At 37.1% G+C, this 18,201-nt stretch overlaps 1 protein-coding gene across 1 annotated transcript in view; it reads left to right on the forward strand.

Annotated features, from left to right (window-relative positions):
- Positions 1-14,395, forward strand: part of LOC114564295 (galactose-specific lectin nattectin-like) — a 108,157-nt gene extending 93,762 nt beyond the window's left edge. The window contains exons 6-8 of the mRNA XM_028591553.1: positions 13,618-13,729; positions 14,142-14,267; positions 14,364-14,395. Coding sequence (XP_028447354.1) covers positions 13,618-13,729; positions 14,142-14,267; positions 14,364-14,395 — 270 coding nt within the window. The remainder of the gene's footprint in view (positions 1-13,617; positions 13,730-14,141; positions 14,268-14,363) is intronic.
- Positions 14,396-18,201: the final 3,806 nt, after the last annotated feature.

Consider the following 18,201-nt stretch of genomic DNA (forward strand, 5'->3'; position numbering starts at 1 on the left):
TCAGATCGTTGTTTTAATCGAGCATGTGGTGAATGGTTTTTAAATGCTAATTAGATTTGATTTTATTTATTATTCCAATGTATATATTTGTATTTGGATATGGTTGAGTGTACACAAGGTACCTTTTAGTCAGCTGTAGCTTGCCTGGACATCTTTATCAGACTACAACGAGGACCATAATGGAAATAAGTTTGTAACTTTCTTGTGTTATCCTCGAAAGTTCGGTTAAATGTGCAATGTCACTGTGATGGCATCTTGTTATGCATTTATTTCTGTTACTGTCTAATAAATCAAATCAAATCAAATCAAACATCTTTGCCAAGCACAAACCAGTACAGAAGGCATCAATACATTGTTGAGGTGGGTCATCCCTTTTTCCCTAATCATTTTGGAGGGTCATCTAAATTTATTGCAGGTGAAGAGTGGGTCAGGTCTATTTTGACTAAAGATCCCAAAACTCCTCCGGTGGCCCCTGACATAAATAACGAACAGTCCCTAATAATAAACAAATACAGAACCACAACATAAGAGAATAAGTGAAAAGGTTTGTTAGGGAAGGACGCAGAAAGAATGGTGTGTTATGGTGGGCTATAGTGTAATGAGTAGAGGTGGGTTTTCAATCCCATTGTGTGTGGGGTATGTGTGTGTGTGTCTGTGTGTGTTTGTGTGTGTGTGTGTGTTTAATATCAGTTGACTTTTTTAAACATGTAGTTAAAGGCCATTCCAAAGGTGGACACTGGACTGTCAATCATGACTAAGACCACTCCCCTTTTCAAGGTATTAAAGAGCCTGTGACTCTCCTTTCCCTCCAAACCAAACCAGGCAGAACAAATAGTATTGATGTGAGTATAATGGATATTTCAATCTGTACTGTTATCATTACCAATCCATGTTTTGCCTGAAAATTTGATATATTTTGTTTACACTAGATTATACTAGACATTTTCTTTCAGTGACAGTCATCAGCTTGTTCTTCTCCTCTGTGTCAGCCAATCACCATCTCAGCAAAGGTATTTATATTTAAATGTATTATCACAGTTTGATATAGTTTTACTTTTAATAATAACTATTCCTGTCTTTATTGAGAGGACATTTTATATTTTGAGAAAACTTGGTGTATTTAAACATTTAAATTTTAAATATTTGATAATGTATCAAATATTAAACCATATCTATATTTTACAATACACTAATAAATAGCTGGATGCTTTAATGGCTCATTAATGATCAATTGCAGTCATTAATTGTCTGACATTATTTCCTTGTCTGCAGTTTGTTGACTTTGTTTAACTTCTTTCCACAGATGACGTCACTATTTCCGTTAGCTATGTTGCTCTGTTTGTCCAGTGGACTGTTGACTGCATATGTAAGTACACTCTTAAGAAATGAATTCCTAAAATAACAGTAAAAGATTCTGGCTGCTCATTACCCAGACTTTGTCCTGTAATTAAAAATGGAATTTGGTGTGTAGCTAAAGTAAAAATACATTTTCTGTTATTATAAACAATAAAGTTTATAATAAACAGTTAACAATCTTCACTTTTGAGTAAATGTTCAGCAGATGTTATTGCATATATAAATACAAATGCTCATATAATAATGCTATTTACTCATGGTTTTGTTTACGTCTTGGTTTTGCTGTTTGTAGTACATTAAAGTCAAGGTGCTGCCTTCACGAGAGTGGGTCATCAGAGTATCATCTTATATGAACTCCGTACTGCAGTGTTATAAATCGGTCTTGTCCTGCACTTTAAAGTCGTCATTAAACATTAACTTGTTTTATTTTGCATTATAATAAGTCTATCAACATAGTCATGGAACATTTTCATTCAATTATATGATAATAGGGCCTGGTTGGGTCATGGTTGGGTATAAAAGGAGCATTGCCAAAAGGCTCAGTCATTCACAAGCAAGGATGGGGCGAGGTCCACCAGTTTGTTAATAACTGTGTGAGCAAATAGGCCAACAGTTTAAGAACGTTTCTCAACGTACAATTGCAAGGAATTTAGGGATTTCATCATCTACAGACCATAATATCATCAAAAGATTCAGAGACTCTGGAGAAATCTCTGCACATCAGCGGCAAGGCAGAGAACCAACATTAAATGCCCATGACCTTTGATCCCTCAGGTGGCACTGCATTATAAACCAACGTCATTATGTAAAGGTTAGTACCACGTGGGTTCAGGAGCACTTCAGAAAACCTTAACACAGTTCGTCTCTACATCTACCATGCAAAGGGAAGCTATATATCAACTACGCCCAGAAACGCTGCTGGCTTCCCAAACACTTATTGAGTGTTGTTAGAAAGGAAAGATGATGTAACAGTGATAAACACACCCCTGTCCCAGCTTCTGTTGCAGGCATCAAATTCCAATGAGTGAATATCTGCAAACAAACAATAAAGTTGATCAGTTTAACCATTATATATCTTGTCTTTGTAGTGTATGCAATTGAATGTAGGCTGAAAAGGATTTGTAAATCAATTTATTATGTTTTTATGTAATTTGTAAACATCATCCCAACTTCATTTGTATTGGGGTTTGTATATGATGTGGGGAGGGACCTGGATAATGGACAAGGGGGGTGCTGACCCCAAACAGGTTGAGAACCACTGATGTAAATGACCAGTCATCGATATAGACTAATCTGATTGTTATTGGTGTGTTTGTTCATACAGGGTCAAGCTTCCTGCCCTCCTGATTGGAGTCAGTTTGGCTCTCGCAGTTTCAATTTCAACATCGGGCCAAAGACCTGGCCCGATGCAGAGGTACAGCCGTCGTATCTATCATTAGATATGTATGCTTAATAACAGTGTACTCATACTTAACTGCAGTAAAAATGCTAAATCCATATCATGTGAAAAAATACATTTACAGTAAAAGTCCTGCATTGAGAATGTTCCTTCTGTAAAAGTATGTGAGTATCATCAGGAAATCAATGGCAATTCTGGGGGGTGGCTGGGGCCACCCGTGAAAGCTCACTACCTATCAGATCTGGGGTGGCCACCCCAGATCTGATAGGTAGTTGGTCAAGTTCGTCAACACAAGAAAGAAGAGAAATGCTGTCAATCAATGATGACAGCTGATCAACTGATTTAGGGCCAGTTTTACATTACACAGTAATGGTCGTACTGAGGCTGTGAGAGCTGCTCAGCGGACGTTTGGCCACGAAGGTCAGGTGACCCATGAGATGAACACGCTGCACCTGCTGCTGGTCTGTGAAACAGGAGGACAGTCACAGTTACAACAGCAACAATACAACAACGATAAAAATGCTGGAATCTGTTGATTGAGAAGTATGGTAATTTAATGTTTAGTTATATCGTAGTTCCCTCTGAATGTGTAGGAAAACTTTATCGAGCACTTCGTAGCAGCTAAAAGTTGAACTACACTGCACTTGCTAGCTTAGCAGCCTACAAACCAAGTTAAGTATTGAACATTAGCATTTTGTTTTTTTAATTGTTATTTGGATACCGCCATGAAATATGAAAAGTAATTTCTGGACTGAAGACTGAGGGTGTTTTTTGCAAATGTGCGTGTTAAATAGAGCTAATGCTATATTTTCGGCCAACCAGTGTGTGAAATATAGAGAGATTTAAGTAGCTATAACACAAGAACAAGTTTAAAGACTTTTTTTTGTCTTGGAGATAAAGGTCTTTTTGTTCTTTTCACAGTTCACATATTTTTATATGTTTAAATAGGCAGAGGCAGAGCAAATTGCATTCAAATGCCACAAATGCTTGAGATGCAATATGTGTTAATTGTTTTATTAAAAGTGAGTGGTAATCATGTAAAAATAAACCTTTTGTAGATCCTATAATTAGACACATTGTTGACACCTCCTTTGTTTTTGACATTTTAATGGACTCAAATCTGTTATTTAAGGGATTCCAGAGCCCCACGAACACCTGTATTTTGTACACTGATTCTAACCCAATTTGACAATGATCCTGCTTAACATTTGTAGTTATACTTTAAAGTTAATTGACTGACTGATTGATTGATTGAGTGATTGAATTACATTTCCCCCAGGGTTAGGGTTAAGACAATAGTTATAAAGAGAAGCAGAGTTATTCAGAGCTTCTTCGTCTTCAAAAAAGAAAAGAGTGAGAGCCAGCCACAGCTTTTACCAGCGGCAGTGAAAAGGCTCAGTCAAGTCAGCAGCCTGGTACAGCAGTAGAGATGAAGAGCAGTCAGCTCCTCCTGCACAGGATGGAAAGCAGAAGTCGGTAGAGTAGCCAAAAATTGTACTCAAGTAAAAGTACTGTTACTTCAGAATAATATGACTCAAGTAAAAGTAAAAAGTAGTCATCCAAATAATTACTTGAGTAAGAGTAAAAAACTACTTGGTGAAAAAACTACTCAAGTACTGAGTAACTGTTGAGTAACGTCTGATTTATTTTTTAACACAAGCATTCAATCAGATGGACAAAAATACAAAATAATCATCTTTAGGCAAATTATAGTTCATCCAATCAATTAAATAAATTAAGATTAATTAATTAATTACAAAATAGCTTAAATTAAAATAATCCAGGTCAATTCAAGTACTTAAATAAAATCAATAAAATAATAATACATAAAAAATAAATAAGCACAAGTAACACAAATTGCCAAACCTTTATACTTTTTTTACCAGACTCTGCAGACAGAACTAGAACAAGGTAATGTTGCTGCTGTTTGGCACTTTTACTAAAGTAACCATGCCTTCATTATGAGGCCAGAGGCCTGTACTACGAAGCAACATTTGGGGTTAACGAGGTAACTTCTGGTTCAACCCAGGGTTTTCTGTATTACATATCGGCTATTTCTCGGCTTCAGCGGTTTGAATTATGTTTTTTATATTTTTTATTTGCTCTCACGATCGCTACCTCTGCCAGGGTTGCAACTGAAATAAAAGGCTAAAGCAACGGCAGTTTATGGAAAGCACCAGTGTAATTATGGTCAGATCTTGGTCCTGACTGGTGGGGAAGTGATATTGATAAGACTTGTGATTTACGCATCTACAGCGTCGGCTAGTTTTCTTTTGCCAGCTGTCCTCCTGTTTTAGGAAGCAGCTACTGTATTGCGTTTTGCCTGTAAAACCGTGTCTGTGTTCTTCATATTTATGTAGAATTATAGTTTGCTCTTCTTATGTAAAATATGTGGCTATTGTTGGTCATGCTGTGCAATCATCGCCTCTTTTATGTGAACACGCGCCGCTGGATTGGGATACCCCGATTGGTTGACTGAACTAGTTGTTAACCACTGTCGTGACACAGCTTGAGGCACCGCGGTGGTTAGGTTAGGTGAAGCCGGGGAACTGAAAGAGATCCAGGCCATGTTGATCTGGCCTCTGGCGTGTTCCTGTCTGCATTGCCGACGGTTGATTCTGACATTGTCATTTTTGTTTTGCTGCGACTGTAAGCTAACCCGTCCCGCCGCTGAGTTAGAGTGTAGCCTAGTCTATGTATGAGCCCATCTCCACGGCATCCATCGGTGAGGTTGTCAGCTTTGTGTCTGCCTGGCATGCTCTGTTTGTAGGACGGCTGATTTAACCGCCAGTCCTCAGCGATGTAGTGGCATGTGTCACATACCTCTCCGCTCAGAGCGCCGTCCAGTAAAAAGCCATGAAGCTTACAACGCTCTCAAAAGTTAGTGTTGGCTGCAGCATTGCACCGCTACTACCAGCCTCTGTCATGTACCGCATAGAGATTGTGAACGCGCAGCTGAGAAGGCAGTGTCGCTGTCAAATCTGTCCCTGTTTGTTTGTTTTTACTACTTCAGGTACTTGATCTAGTGAGTAAAGGGATTCAGAGGGCATGTCAGTAGGTGATGTGACACAGGATGACAGAGAGGCTCCTCATGTTGCACAAGTACATGCTCCCCCACCTGGACCTCACGGTATGTTATGACATTTTATCTTTCAGTTTACACGACATAATGAGTGCCTTCCATTTAAATAACATGGAAGTTGTAATACTGACCACAAATTCACTTTGTAACTAATCATTTTGAATGAAACTTCATAAAAACTGAAGTAAGGACTGATCACGATTATTTACTGTATAATTCACAGACATTTCAAAGTCCAGAGCAGCAGGTCTTACACAGCCTCAACTTAAGGTATTTCCACGAACCCTGCAAGGCAACAGTAAGAGGTCCTTCAACAGCGAGTGGTATAAACACCACCCATGGCTCGAGTACTCCCAAAGCCAAAACTCTGCCTACTGTTTTGCATGTCGACACTTCTCTTTGCCAAACACCCCAGCATCTGTATTCACATCACAACTGGGATTCTCTCATTGGAAAAAGGCAATGTACAAAGATGGTGGATTTAAAGTACATGAAAGGTCAGAGGGTCATGTCAATGCGATGTTTGCATGGGGTGAGCACAAGAAGGCAATACTAACAGATTCTTCCATACGTGATGCCATTAATGAAGCATACAACAAGAAAGTCCAAGAGAATCAAAAATATATTAAAACAGTGGCTGAAGTACTTCTTTTGACGGCAACACAAAACATTGCACAACGAGGTCACCATGAGACAGAAGAGGCAGATAACAGAGAAAACGTTTTAGAAATTTTGGAATTGATTGAAGAGCATGACCCAGTGGTACAGAAAAAAATAAGGGAAAGCAGAATGCCAAGTACACAAGCAATGTAATACAAAATGAAATCCTAGAATGCAAATATGGTCCGTGAGGAGATAATTCAGGAAGTGAAGGAAAGTGAAGTGTTCTTTGTGATTGCTGATGAAACCAAAGACCTGAAAAAGAAGGAGCAGCTCTCACTGGTACTTAGGTACTACTACAATGGGGCAGTGCACGAAAGTTTTCTTGACTTTGACAAGCCACACGATTAGATGCAGAAGGACTCAAGGACAAAATCGGCCACTCTTTTTGAAAGATTTGGACTTGAGTACAGATACAATCTTGTTGGACAAGGTTATGACGGAGCATCGGTAATGAGCGGGAAACACTTTGGAGTGGCAGCCAGAATAAAGACTGACACAAAACATGCAGTTTATGTACACTGTAATGCACATTGCTGGAACTTGGTACTCATTGATAGCGTGAAGGCAGTCCCAGAGGCTGATTGCTTTTTGCACTACTGCAGAAGCTTCATGTTTATATGTCTGGGTCCTATGTTCACCAGAAGTGGCTGGATGTGCCAAAGGAAATGTATTAAGGTCAGCCGAGGGAGTTGCAGAAGCTCAGTGACACGAGATGGGCATGTAGATACTTGGCCTGCAGGAATCTAATGGACCGATTACCTGCTGTACTTCGTGTTCTGCATGACATTGCTACAGAAAATAGTGGGGAAAGATGCTCGAGGTTTGCTGACTCAGCTAGACCTAAGCTTTGCTAAGTCTTCTTGCAACCTTTTGAAGGCTCCTTGGGGATGCAAAGGTGCTGTCTGACATCCTCCAATCTCCTTCACTTGACCTTACCATGGCAGTGGATTTAGTAAGTGCACTCAAAGACTAATTTCAGGAGTACAGAAGTGAAACATTTGTTGACAATCTATGGAAAAGTATTGTAGACACTGCCACAAAGTGCAATATAGCCATTGAAAATGCAGAGAAAAAGAGGTCTCAAAAAGTTAAGTCCAGACTTGGTGGGTCTGTCATAACCTCTACATTGGGTCAGCGCAAATATAACGATGGTGACAAGGATTCCTTTAGGAGGGCAATCTTCTACCCCATTGTGGACATCATACTTGGAGAGTTAGACAGGCGCTTCTCAAAAGACAATTGTGAAATAATGAGAGGAATACAAGCTTTGGACCCCAAAAGCACATGTTTCCTTCAAGAGGAAACACTCTTTTGCCTGGGAGAAATTTATGAAAGTGACTCTGAGGATCTCAGTCATGAACTCCACCAGACAAGGAGGCTTTTGGGTTAGTGGAATGCCAAACTTGAACGGTAATGTTCTTTGAACCTCATGAGGATGTTTTTCACGAGCTTTTTCATCTGTGCAAGATAGCCATAACCCTCCTGGTAAGCAGTGCAGCACCTCAGTGCAGCTTCTCAGCTCTCAAACTCATCAAGATCCATTTGCGCACAACAATGACAGATGACAGACCTGGGTGTTCTCAGTATTGAAGTTAGAAGAGCAAAGTCACTTGACATGGACAAGTTTATTAAACTTTTTGATAGCAATCAACGAAACATGAGAATTCATCTGATGTAAGATGGATGAACACAGAATTTGTCTAATGGTCTTGTTTTTTTGTAGTTAAGGTTTGTTCGGTTTATGTTACAACTTTTTATGTGCACTTTTCACAAGTTATATTATGAAGAAGAACCTTAACCCTTAAGTTATATTTGGTCTGGTGGCATTGCATTGGACTTTAAGTCTTGTCTTGTGGTCTTATGGCCCTATGTGAATGCATTTTGAAGCAGGAGAATGAGCAAAAGCAAGAACTAGCTACCTCTATTGCACTTTGTTACTATTATTAGAATCCTCTAAAGTCTTTGCACAGTGCCTCAAATAATTGATTTTAAAATACTTTTGCTGGTTTACAAATCACTAAATGGTTTAGGGCCAAAATACATTTCTGATCTGCTACTACATTATGACCCAACCAGACCTCTCAGGTGGTCTGGGACAGGTCTACTTGTTGTTCCCAGAGTCAGAACTAAACAGGGGAAAGCAGCGTTCAGTTTTTATGCTCCACATATCTGGAACAAACTCCCAGAAACCTGCAGGTCCGCTGCAACTCTCAGTTCTTTTAAATCCAGGCTGAAGACACATCTTTTTAATGTTGCCTTTCTTTAAAAAACCTATTTTTAACTGCTCTTTCTTTAAAATTCTTATACTGCACTGTACATTTTATTCTTGTCTTTTAATGATCTTAAATTGTTGTTAATTGTTTTAATGCTTTGAAATAGTTTTTAATTGTTTTCTAACTGTTTTTAATTTTTCATGTAAAGCACTTTGAATTGCTTTGTTGCTGAAATGTGCTATACATATAAAGCTGCCTTGCCTTGCCTATTATTCATGAGAGTTTGAAGGTTTACATAACATTACTTTATAGTATATACTTTGTTTGGAGTTAAGATTTGTTTGGTTTATGTTACAATTGTTTATGTATATTTATCATAAGTTAATTTATGAAGAAGCATCTTAACCATTTATGATTCTATGTCTTAACTGTTTGATTTAAATAAACTTCTTAATGTATGCTGAATCAAAGCAAGCCAACGTTTCCATTTATACCTTCATCAGGGCCTTGGACATGAATACTCTCTGGGTTGAAAACCACTTTTTGCACATTTTCATACATCACAAGGCATCCTATAGAATGACATTATTCAGTCATCAGGCCATCATCTGTGTTACCTGTATTGTTACCTATTTTTGCTATACTAATTCAAGTGCCATCTTGTGGTTAAATAAAAACACACCTGGCAAAAAAAAAAAATAATCAAATTCCAGTATCTCCAACAAATTATATCTAAGCTAAATAATAACAAACTAAGCATGTAAACAACAACAAATAATTCTGTTTTTTCCTTACAAGCTTAGTTTATCTTTTGCTTACAGATACACTTTTTAATAAGGTCCTATCTGTAAGCATTTTGGTTTGTTCTGTTGCCTGGATTGCTGTTTTTATGTAACCACAAGATGGCGCCTCAATTAGTAAAGCAAACACAGGTAACAATACAGGTGACACAGATGATGAGCTGATGACTGATAAATGTTATTCTATAGAATGAGTTGAGAGCAGTTGAATTTTGCTACTCTAATCTAACTTGTGAAGAGACAAGGACTTTAATCCACTACAAGGAAATAGCTCGTAGAAAATTGTTACCCTATTCTGAACATAATTACTGATTAAAAATATACATGTTAAAATAATCAGAGATACTTGAAGACTGTGATTGGTGGAAATGGAATAAAAAAATGACTTTAAAAAAACAAACAGCATAGACACCTTTATTTGACAGTTACGAGACAGGAAATCATGGGAGAGAGAGGGGATGTGACATGCAGCAAAGGACCGGGATTCAAACATATACGCATTAAACTTCACTATGCCATGGCCACCCCACACTAGCTTTGTGTCCCATCTTGGTCACCCCAGTAAAAATATCCTGGATACGCTACTGCAGGAAATGTAGCTAGTTAAAGTTTTAATACCAGCAGGGGAATTTAACTAAGTACATTCACTCCAGTACTGTACTTCAGTACCAAATATTGAGGTACTTGTACTTTACTTGAGTCTTTTCTTTTCATGCCAATTTCTACTTCTACTCCGATATATTTCAGAGAGAAATATTGGACTTTTTACTCCACTACATTCATCAGTTACAGCTTTAGTTACTAGTTACTTTACACACTAAGATTTCTGCACACAAAACACATGTAGTTTATAAAATTGGATGTTTTATTATAAAGTAAACTAGCCAACAATATAGTGGCTACAAGTCCAGCTGAGATGATTAGACCATTACAGTTTTTCACGATCGCTATGACACTTTTTTTGATACTTTCCTAAACTCTTAATGCACCAACACACATACTAACACATGTTCTCTCCCAACAGGAATATTTAGTCAATCACTGCACAATGACATAAAAAACACTAACATCAGATGGAATTACAGAAACTGCATCATTTTAAATGTGTCAGTCAGGTCTGACAACAGACAATAGTATATTATATTGATCATAGATTGTGTTTTGTGCTGCGGTTTCTCTTGAAGTCTCTCTGCATTTTTGTTTTGTTGGGTTTACAGTCTTTCACAATCGCTATGACACTTTTTTCAATACTTTTAACAACTTTCCTAAACTCTTAACGCACCAACACACCTACAACACACGATTGGCAAAACAGTTAATTTCATGCTCAAAATCACACATTGTAAACTAAACTCCAACACCAATTTTCAAAATACAATAATTCACTAACACAATACACTGTGTTTACCAAAACAATGTAATCATGTCTCAAAATAAAATAATTCTTCCAAAACACTAACACATGTTCTCTCCCAACAGGAACATTTAGTCAATCATAGCACAATGTCATAAAAAACACTAACATCCCATGGAATAACAGAAACTGCATTATTTATGTATCAGGTCTGCCCTTATACAACAGACAAAAGTGACTGTATTGATCATAGATTGTGTTTTGGACTGCAGTTTCTGTTGAAGCCTCTACATCTTTGTTTTGTTGGGTTTAGCAAATTTTTTTAAAGATTATTTTTTGGGGTTTTCTGCCTTTATTCGACAGGACAGCTAGTTGAGAAAGGGCAGAGAGAGAGAGGGGGAAGACATGCAGGAAATAGTCACAAGTCGGATTTGAACCCTGGATATCTGCGTCAAGGCATAAAGAACATGATGTTATCTGTTCTGACATACAGTGTGAAAGCATTTGTAAATTTGGCAGTAAAGATCCATTGTTTTGGTCTTGGTGGAGCTTGTGCGTAAAAGAAGTTCAAGCATTTTAAATTTGTGTTAACTGAATGCATTTTGTGTCAAAGCAACAAGAAATGTGTTAATGGTATAGCCTACACAGAGTTTAGGAAAGTTGTTAAAAGTATTGACAAAAGTGTCATAGCGATTGTGAAAAACTGTAGTAAATGCATGCATATTTTCTTTTACTGTAAAGATAATTTTTTTTGGGCTTTTCCACCTTTATTTGACAGGACAGCTAGTTGAGAAAGGGGAGAGAGAGAGAGAGAGAGGGGAAGACATGCAGGAAATCATCACAAGCCAGATCTGAACCCTGGATATCTGCGTCAAGGCATAAACCTCCAAGTATATGTGCGCCTGCTCTACCCACTGAACCAACCCGGCCACCATTTTGTTTCTTTTGCTGCAGAGATTCAATACAAAAAATGAATGACCCATCTCAGAGTAGCTTTATAGAATGTACGGTTTATGAAAAAAAGGAGACAGAGACAGAATTGTCCTGGTACTCCTCTTCCTCTCCCTCGTGAAGGCATTTTTCTTATTTTCTGTGTTCATCTACAGTATATTGTTCAAATAGGTCCTCTTTTACTCTACTACCATATGATAATGTGATTGAAAGAACCTCAACACCTGAGTGTGTTTACTAGAAGGGAATCAGCTGGGATTGATCTACGTATTTCCATAACTTCAATCAGCTGTTTACAATAAATGCATGTATAAAATGCAGGGGATATATTTGTGTTTCAATTTACAATTTGAACAGCTGTTCACTTTGACTTTGACTTCAAGTTAGCTTTAGAACATGATGTTATCTGTTCTGACATACAGTGTGAAAGCATTTGGAAATTTGGCCGTAAAGATCCATTGTTTTGGTCTTGGTGGAGCTTGTGTGTAAAAGAAATTTAAGCACTTTAAATTTGTGTTAACTGTATGCATTTTGTGTCAAAGCAACAAGAAATGTGTTAATTGTATAGCCTACACAGACGGATGTTGTGCTAACTGTGTTAAGAGTTTAGGAAAGTTGTTAAAAGTATTGAAAAAAGTATCATATCGATCGTGAAAAACTGTAAACACACAACTATTTGGATCCGTTACACTTTCTAAAATGTTTTAATACTTTAACTACATGTCCTGATGATACTTACATACTTTTAGTGAAGTAACATTTTTACTGCAGGAATTTAGTATTTTTTATTGTGTGGTGTTAGTAGTTTTACTGCAGTACAGGATGTGAATACTTTTTCTACACCACTGATTAAAAGTATGAACATTTTCCCTGTAACTGTAAAACTGCCCTGAGATCTGTTAATAATGTGATTATGTTTTAGTTTCTTTCTAAATGTTTTTAAACTGATGATATTTTCTCCATTAGACCTTATGCCAGACTGCTGGTGGGAATCTGGCTTCCATCCACTCAGATGAAGAACATATATTTATCAGAAACTACATTAAGCAAGTGACCGGTTCATACAGACAATGAAGGTAAGACTTTTATCATCACACAGGAAGTGATGTCGTCCGTCTCTCAGCCTGTTCTATGAAGCATTCATACATACAGTATATTTGTGAAAAGTAAATCTCTGTAATCTGTATATATTCCATATGTATTACTGTCAGCAGCACATTGACTGCTGCTGTATGAGAGCGTGAAGATCCCCATAGGGAGGAGGTCGGGGAGATGTTTGGCTCCTAAAACACAGGGCTTTCAAGCAGGGAAGCAGAGTTCATGTCCCGGAAGAAGTTAAGGAGAAAACACAAGACCTTCACCCAGGAAGTGTGTGTTCATGTCCTGGAGTGTTTTAACCCAATGATCTTTTTTCTAATCTTAATCCTTTTGATGTCTAAATTTAACTTTCGTAGTTACTTGACGCTCAGCTAAACTCAGCCCTGACGGCCTCTGAAAGAACCGAAACCTCATGGTGCTCTGTAGCTGGCTCTAGTCAGCTTTTCTCTGCTAAATTTAACTATAAACACAACTAACCTTAACTGTCATGTGACCGGCCGGCGGTCACCTAATTTCATTCAATATCATACAAATTGTTGTGCATAAGTTTTCATATGATATCATCCAAACCCGTTCATGAGAATGCGTTGCGTCTCTCATGTTGTTATAGAAAACAAGGAGGATCCACTTATGGCCTGAATGAGTATTACAACAAGAACTCTTGATGTCACTTTGACATTAAAACAATCTTTCTCCTCCAGGAGGGTACGTGGTTCTGGTCTGATGGATCCAACTTAGACTACACAAGCTGGAATGGGGGGGAGCCTAACAACCTCGGAGAGGAGAACTGTCTTGAGATGAACTGGGGTGGAGGTAAGAAACACATTTAAATCATCTTATCGTATGTTGCACTTTTAAATATGAAAGTTAAATGTAATCATTTACATTGGTTTTAAACTCTCTCTACAGAAAACTGGAATGACGGGCATTGTACCAGCCAGGCTTCTTTTGTCTGCTCCAAGAACCTGTGTGTGTAACTCTACCACACCATCATGATGCCTCTCCAGCTCATCTATAATCTCTATCATTGATTCACTTTCAGTTTGTTCAGCAGACAGAAACAGCTCTCTGCTGACAGATGACTCACTTTCACTTGTTTATTATCTGAAGAGTTAGGGAACAGTTCACATTTGGGTTTAAAATTAGACAGAAACTGGCTCACTGAGCTGGACAAAAACTAATCAGTAATGGGACTTTTAATCTAAGTTGGAAACTCTCTCTCCAGAAAACTGGAACGACGCAGGTTGTATCTACCAGGCTTCTTTCGTGTGCTCCAAGAGCACATTCTTCAATGCAGGGCAGCCTGACAACGCCAGTGGAGCCGATAACTGTCTTGAGATGAAATTTGAAGGTAAATAATATATTTAAAACATCTTGTCGTATGTTGCAGTCTCAATAAAAGGATTGAAATTAAATGTAATTAATTGGTTGTAAATGCTCTCTACAGCAAACTGGAACAACTGGGCTTGTGCCAACTAGGCTTCTTTCTTGTCCTCCAAGAACCTGTGTGTGTAACTCTACCACACCATCATGATGCCTCTCCAGATCATCTATAATCTCTATCATTGATTCACTTTCAGTTTGTTCAGCAGACAGAAACAGCTCTCTGCTGACAGATGACTCACTTTCACTTGTTTATTATCTGAAGAGTTAGGGAACAGTTCACATTTGGGTTTAAAATTAGACAGAAACTGGCTCACTGAGCTGGACAAAAACTAATCAGTAATTGGACTTTTAATATATAGTAAATAGCACAAAATGAAATACAGAAAACATTTGAATACTCGCACATCTTTTCCATTTTAATTTACTGAATATTATCTTTTATAAACAGTGCCCCCTCATCTCATAAAATATTTATGTATTAATTAGATTTCTCTCTGAGAGTTATTGTTCAGATCGATACAACTCTCATGTGTGTACGCTAAATATGTAGTTCCCTCGACTGGGCGTAAGCCTACCTTAGCATAAAGACTGGAAATAGGGGGAAACAGCTGGCTTAGCTTAGCATAAAGACTAGAAACAGCTAGCCGGACTCCGTCCAAAGGTAAACCTGTCAGACATGGGTGGTGATGATCTTTTAATCCAAAATGTCTAGATAGAAAATAAAAGTGTATATTTGGTTGGACCTTTCTGTGATACAAGAGGAGAATGTAACTGTAATAACACTTCATAATAACTATTAATAATTCATATAGTCCACTGGTTTAATGAACTGTTTACTTTTAATTCTTAAAACTGATGTGTTGTGTTCTTTATTCAGCTGATTTCCTTTACTATATAATCAACTAAGCATTTAAAAATAAAAGACATATTGTCACAAAAACAGTGTCTGGTCTTTTTTTGTTTTCTAAAAGGGACACATCATTAATATTTACCCTGGGGGCTTGAACTCCCAACCTTTGGGTCTAAAGCCAAGAGCTGATCTCAGTGAGGTATTGGCCAGGTGATGAGACAACTGGCTTCATGACATCAAATAGACAATGTGTAGGACTGCTTCAAAATGTTGATATTGTAATACTGTCACTAATTTCACTTTGTCTAGTAAGTTCTGTTATGTATTGTATGGGTGTGTATTGTATTGTATTGTATGAGGCTATTTGCACCCCTGGTACACTAATAAATTTCATGTTAGTGTAACAGACATGGTCAGGGCGTGAAGGGAAGGACAACCACAGCTGATGATTTTCCAAGATTTATTCTGCAGAAGACAATAAAACACTGATTGGCTTCTGGTCTATTGTTTCCTCTGTATCTGCACATCTGCTCCTCAGCAATACAGGACGGTATTGTGTGAGTGACACATACACAAAAACCACATGGTATAATATATATATATATATATATATATATATATATATATATATATATATATATATATATATATATATATATATATATATATATCACACTCAACTCCAAACATGTACACCACCAGCCAACAGGGGCAACTAAAACACACTTAGAAACCTTACTTGGATTGTAACAGGTAATGTGACAAACATGAGAACCAACATTTTATACTTTAAAAGTTTCAGTGGGAAAAGTTGAACAGTACGTGGGTTTGGGGACTGCACAGATAACAAAAAAAAAAAAAAAAAAAGTGTAACAAAGAAATTCACATACCTGCAGAAGACAATAAAACACTGATTGGCTTCTGGTCTATTGTTTCCTCTGTATCTGCACATCTGCTCCTAAACATTAAATAACAGAATTTACACACTCAAACTGGACCGCTGAGCCTCCGTTACTTATACTGCACAGAAACAGCGCAAAAATGGCGCGAAAAGAAAAACTTAAACAATGTATCATTAAAACCCATATCTATCCGCACAACGGCACTAAAAAGCTAAATTAATATTGTATTAGCTTAGAAGCACTAAATAGTAAAAGGGTCACAACACAATTCTAAAAAAAAACAACAAAATAGCGCAGCTGCACTTCACACACAACCTACCTCAACAATACAGGACGGTATTGTGAGGAGAAGACGGAAGCTACGGCAGCTTCGGAGGTACAAAAGAGGCGCAATGAGGAACAACTCCGCCGGAAACAATACCATTTGATAAATAAATTAAACTCAATAAGATAAAATTCACAAATACCCAACTAATCATTAAATAATAATTTAAATGATTACAATTAAATTAAACATAAATTGGAAATTAGAATTAATAAAGTGCATTTTTAACTCCATTACATTAGTTTAACTTGGAAATTGCTGCCTTGAAAATCGAAGTTCACTCAACTTTAGGACTGCCTTTGTATAAACTTAGAAATTGAAGTTAATGAGGTTGCAACTACAGTGTTCTAGTTTTGTTAAAGTTGTTCTTTTAGTTGATTTTACTATTTATTACTTGTTTTAACTTCATACTTTAAGTTAAAACAAATCATTTTTTTCTTTAATAATGCAAGAAACCTTCCTTGCCTAGTATAACAGACATACATTTCTGCTTTATTGCAACTCACAGTTTCAAGTTAAAACAGCATTACCACATTTATACTACTTTCCATTTCAATTTGAGAAGAGTTAAATTCCAAATTTGTTTCAATTTACATGTATTAGCTATCTTGACTAATAGTTGCAAGTTTGTTTTAATCATCACACTGAATTCTTGCAGTTCATAACATTTATTTTGAAGACATAGTACACAGCATTATCAGGGTTTGGCACACCTAAATAGCTGTTTAACATAAACATGACATTTTACAGGCCATAATCCATGTGATATGTGGTCTTGAGTTGTTCCTGACATGCTGGAGAAATGAACGTGCATTTACTATATTTAACTTATTAACTAGGTTAATTGAAGACAGATGCAAACAGGTTTACACGTTTTAAACATTGATGAACACAAGACCCCTATGGGTCGCAGACCCCTTGTTGAAGATCTCTGCACTAGCCTATATACAGTCGCTTCATTGTGTGTGTGTGTGTGTATATATATATATATATATATATATATATATATATATATATATATATATATATATATATATATATACACACACACACACACACTACGCAACATGAGACACTCTTTTCTGATTTTTTTTCCTCTGCATTGAGCAACATGGTGTCAGGACAGATTAATAGTATATATATTTCTATAGTTAATTGCGATTAATTGCATGTTTTATCACATGATTAAAATTCTATTATTTTGCATTTCAGAACAGTTTTGAAGTACATATTGGAATATACACAATGGAAAGCCATTCTTACCAGTGTATCTATATTGGGAATCAAATGAATGCAAAGAAAGTGACTTTATGAACTTGATTTTAAGATTTGTATTTGTTTATTATATATTTAATCTAGTCACACATTTGAATTTAACAACAACTTTGAATAAACCAAAAGGCTGTAAATTACCAATTTCGTAGAACAGCAGCTGCAGATTGTTATATCCCGGTGTCAGAATCCTCTACAGTGAAATACAGTCTTTACACCGTTTAGCGTTAGATGTCATCATTGTAACCGTGTTTACTCCAGCTACTAGCTAGCATTAGGCTAACGTTAGCTGCTGTCGAGTATAGTGTTAACTAGCGTCACGTGCAGCGATGTTTCTGTTGCCTGTAACATCCGTTTTCAGAGCATCAGAGAGAAGTGCAGGCATTTAAGTGGCACCTAAATAAGGCACCGAAATCTGTGTTACTATTCGGTCCGGTAGATAACGATCATTAAGTCACTGGGCCTCGGACCCCTCCCCCCTAAATAAAAACTCTCCGGATCTAAACAATTCACATGGATGACATTTTCCAATTCAAAACGGCGATTTTCG

The sequence above is a fragment of the Perca flavescens genome, chromosome 11 (assembly GCF_004354835.1).
Source record: "Perca flavescens isolate YP-PL-M2 chromosome 11, PFLA_1.0, whole genome shotgun sequence".
In the NCBI taxonomy this organism is placed as follows: Eukaryota; Metazoa; Chordata; class Actinopteri; order Perciformes; family Percidae; genus Perca; species Perca flavescens.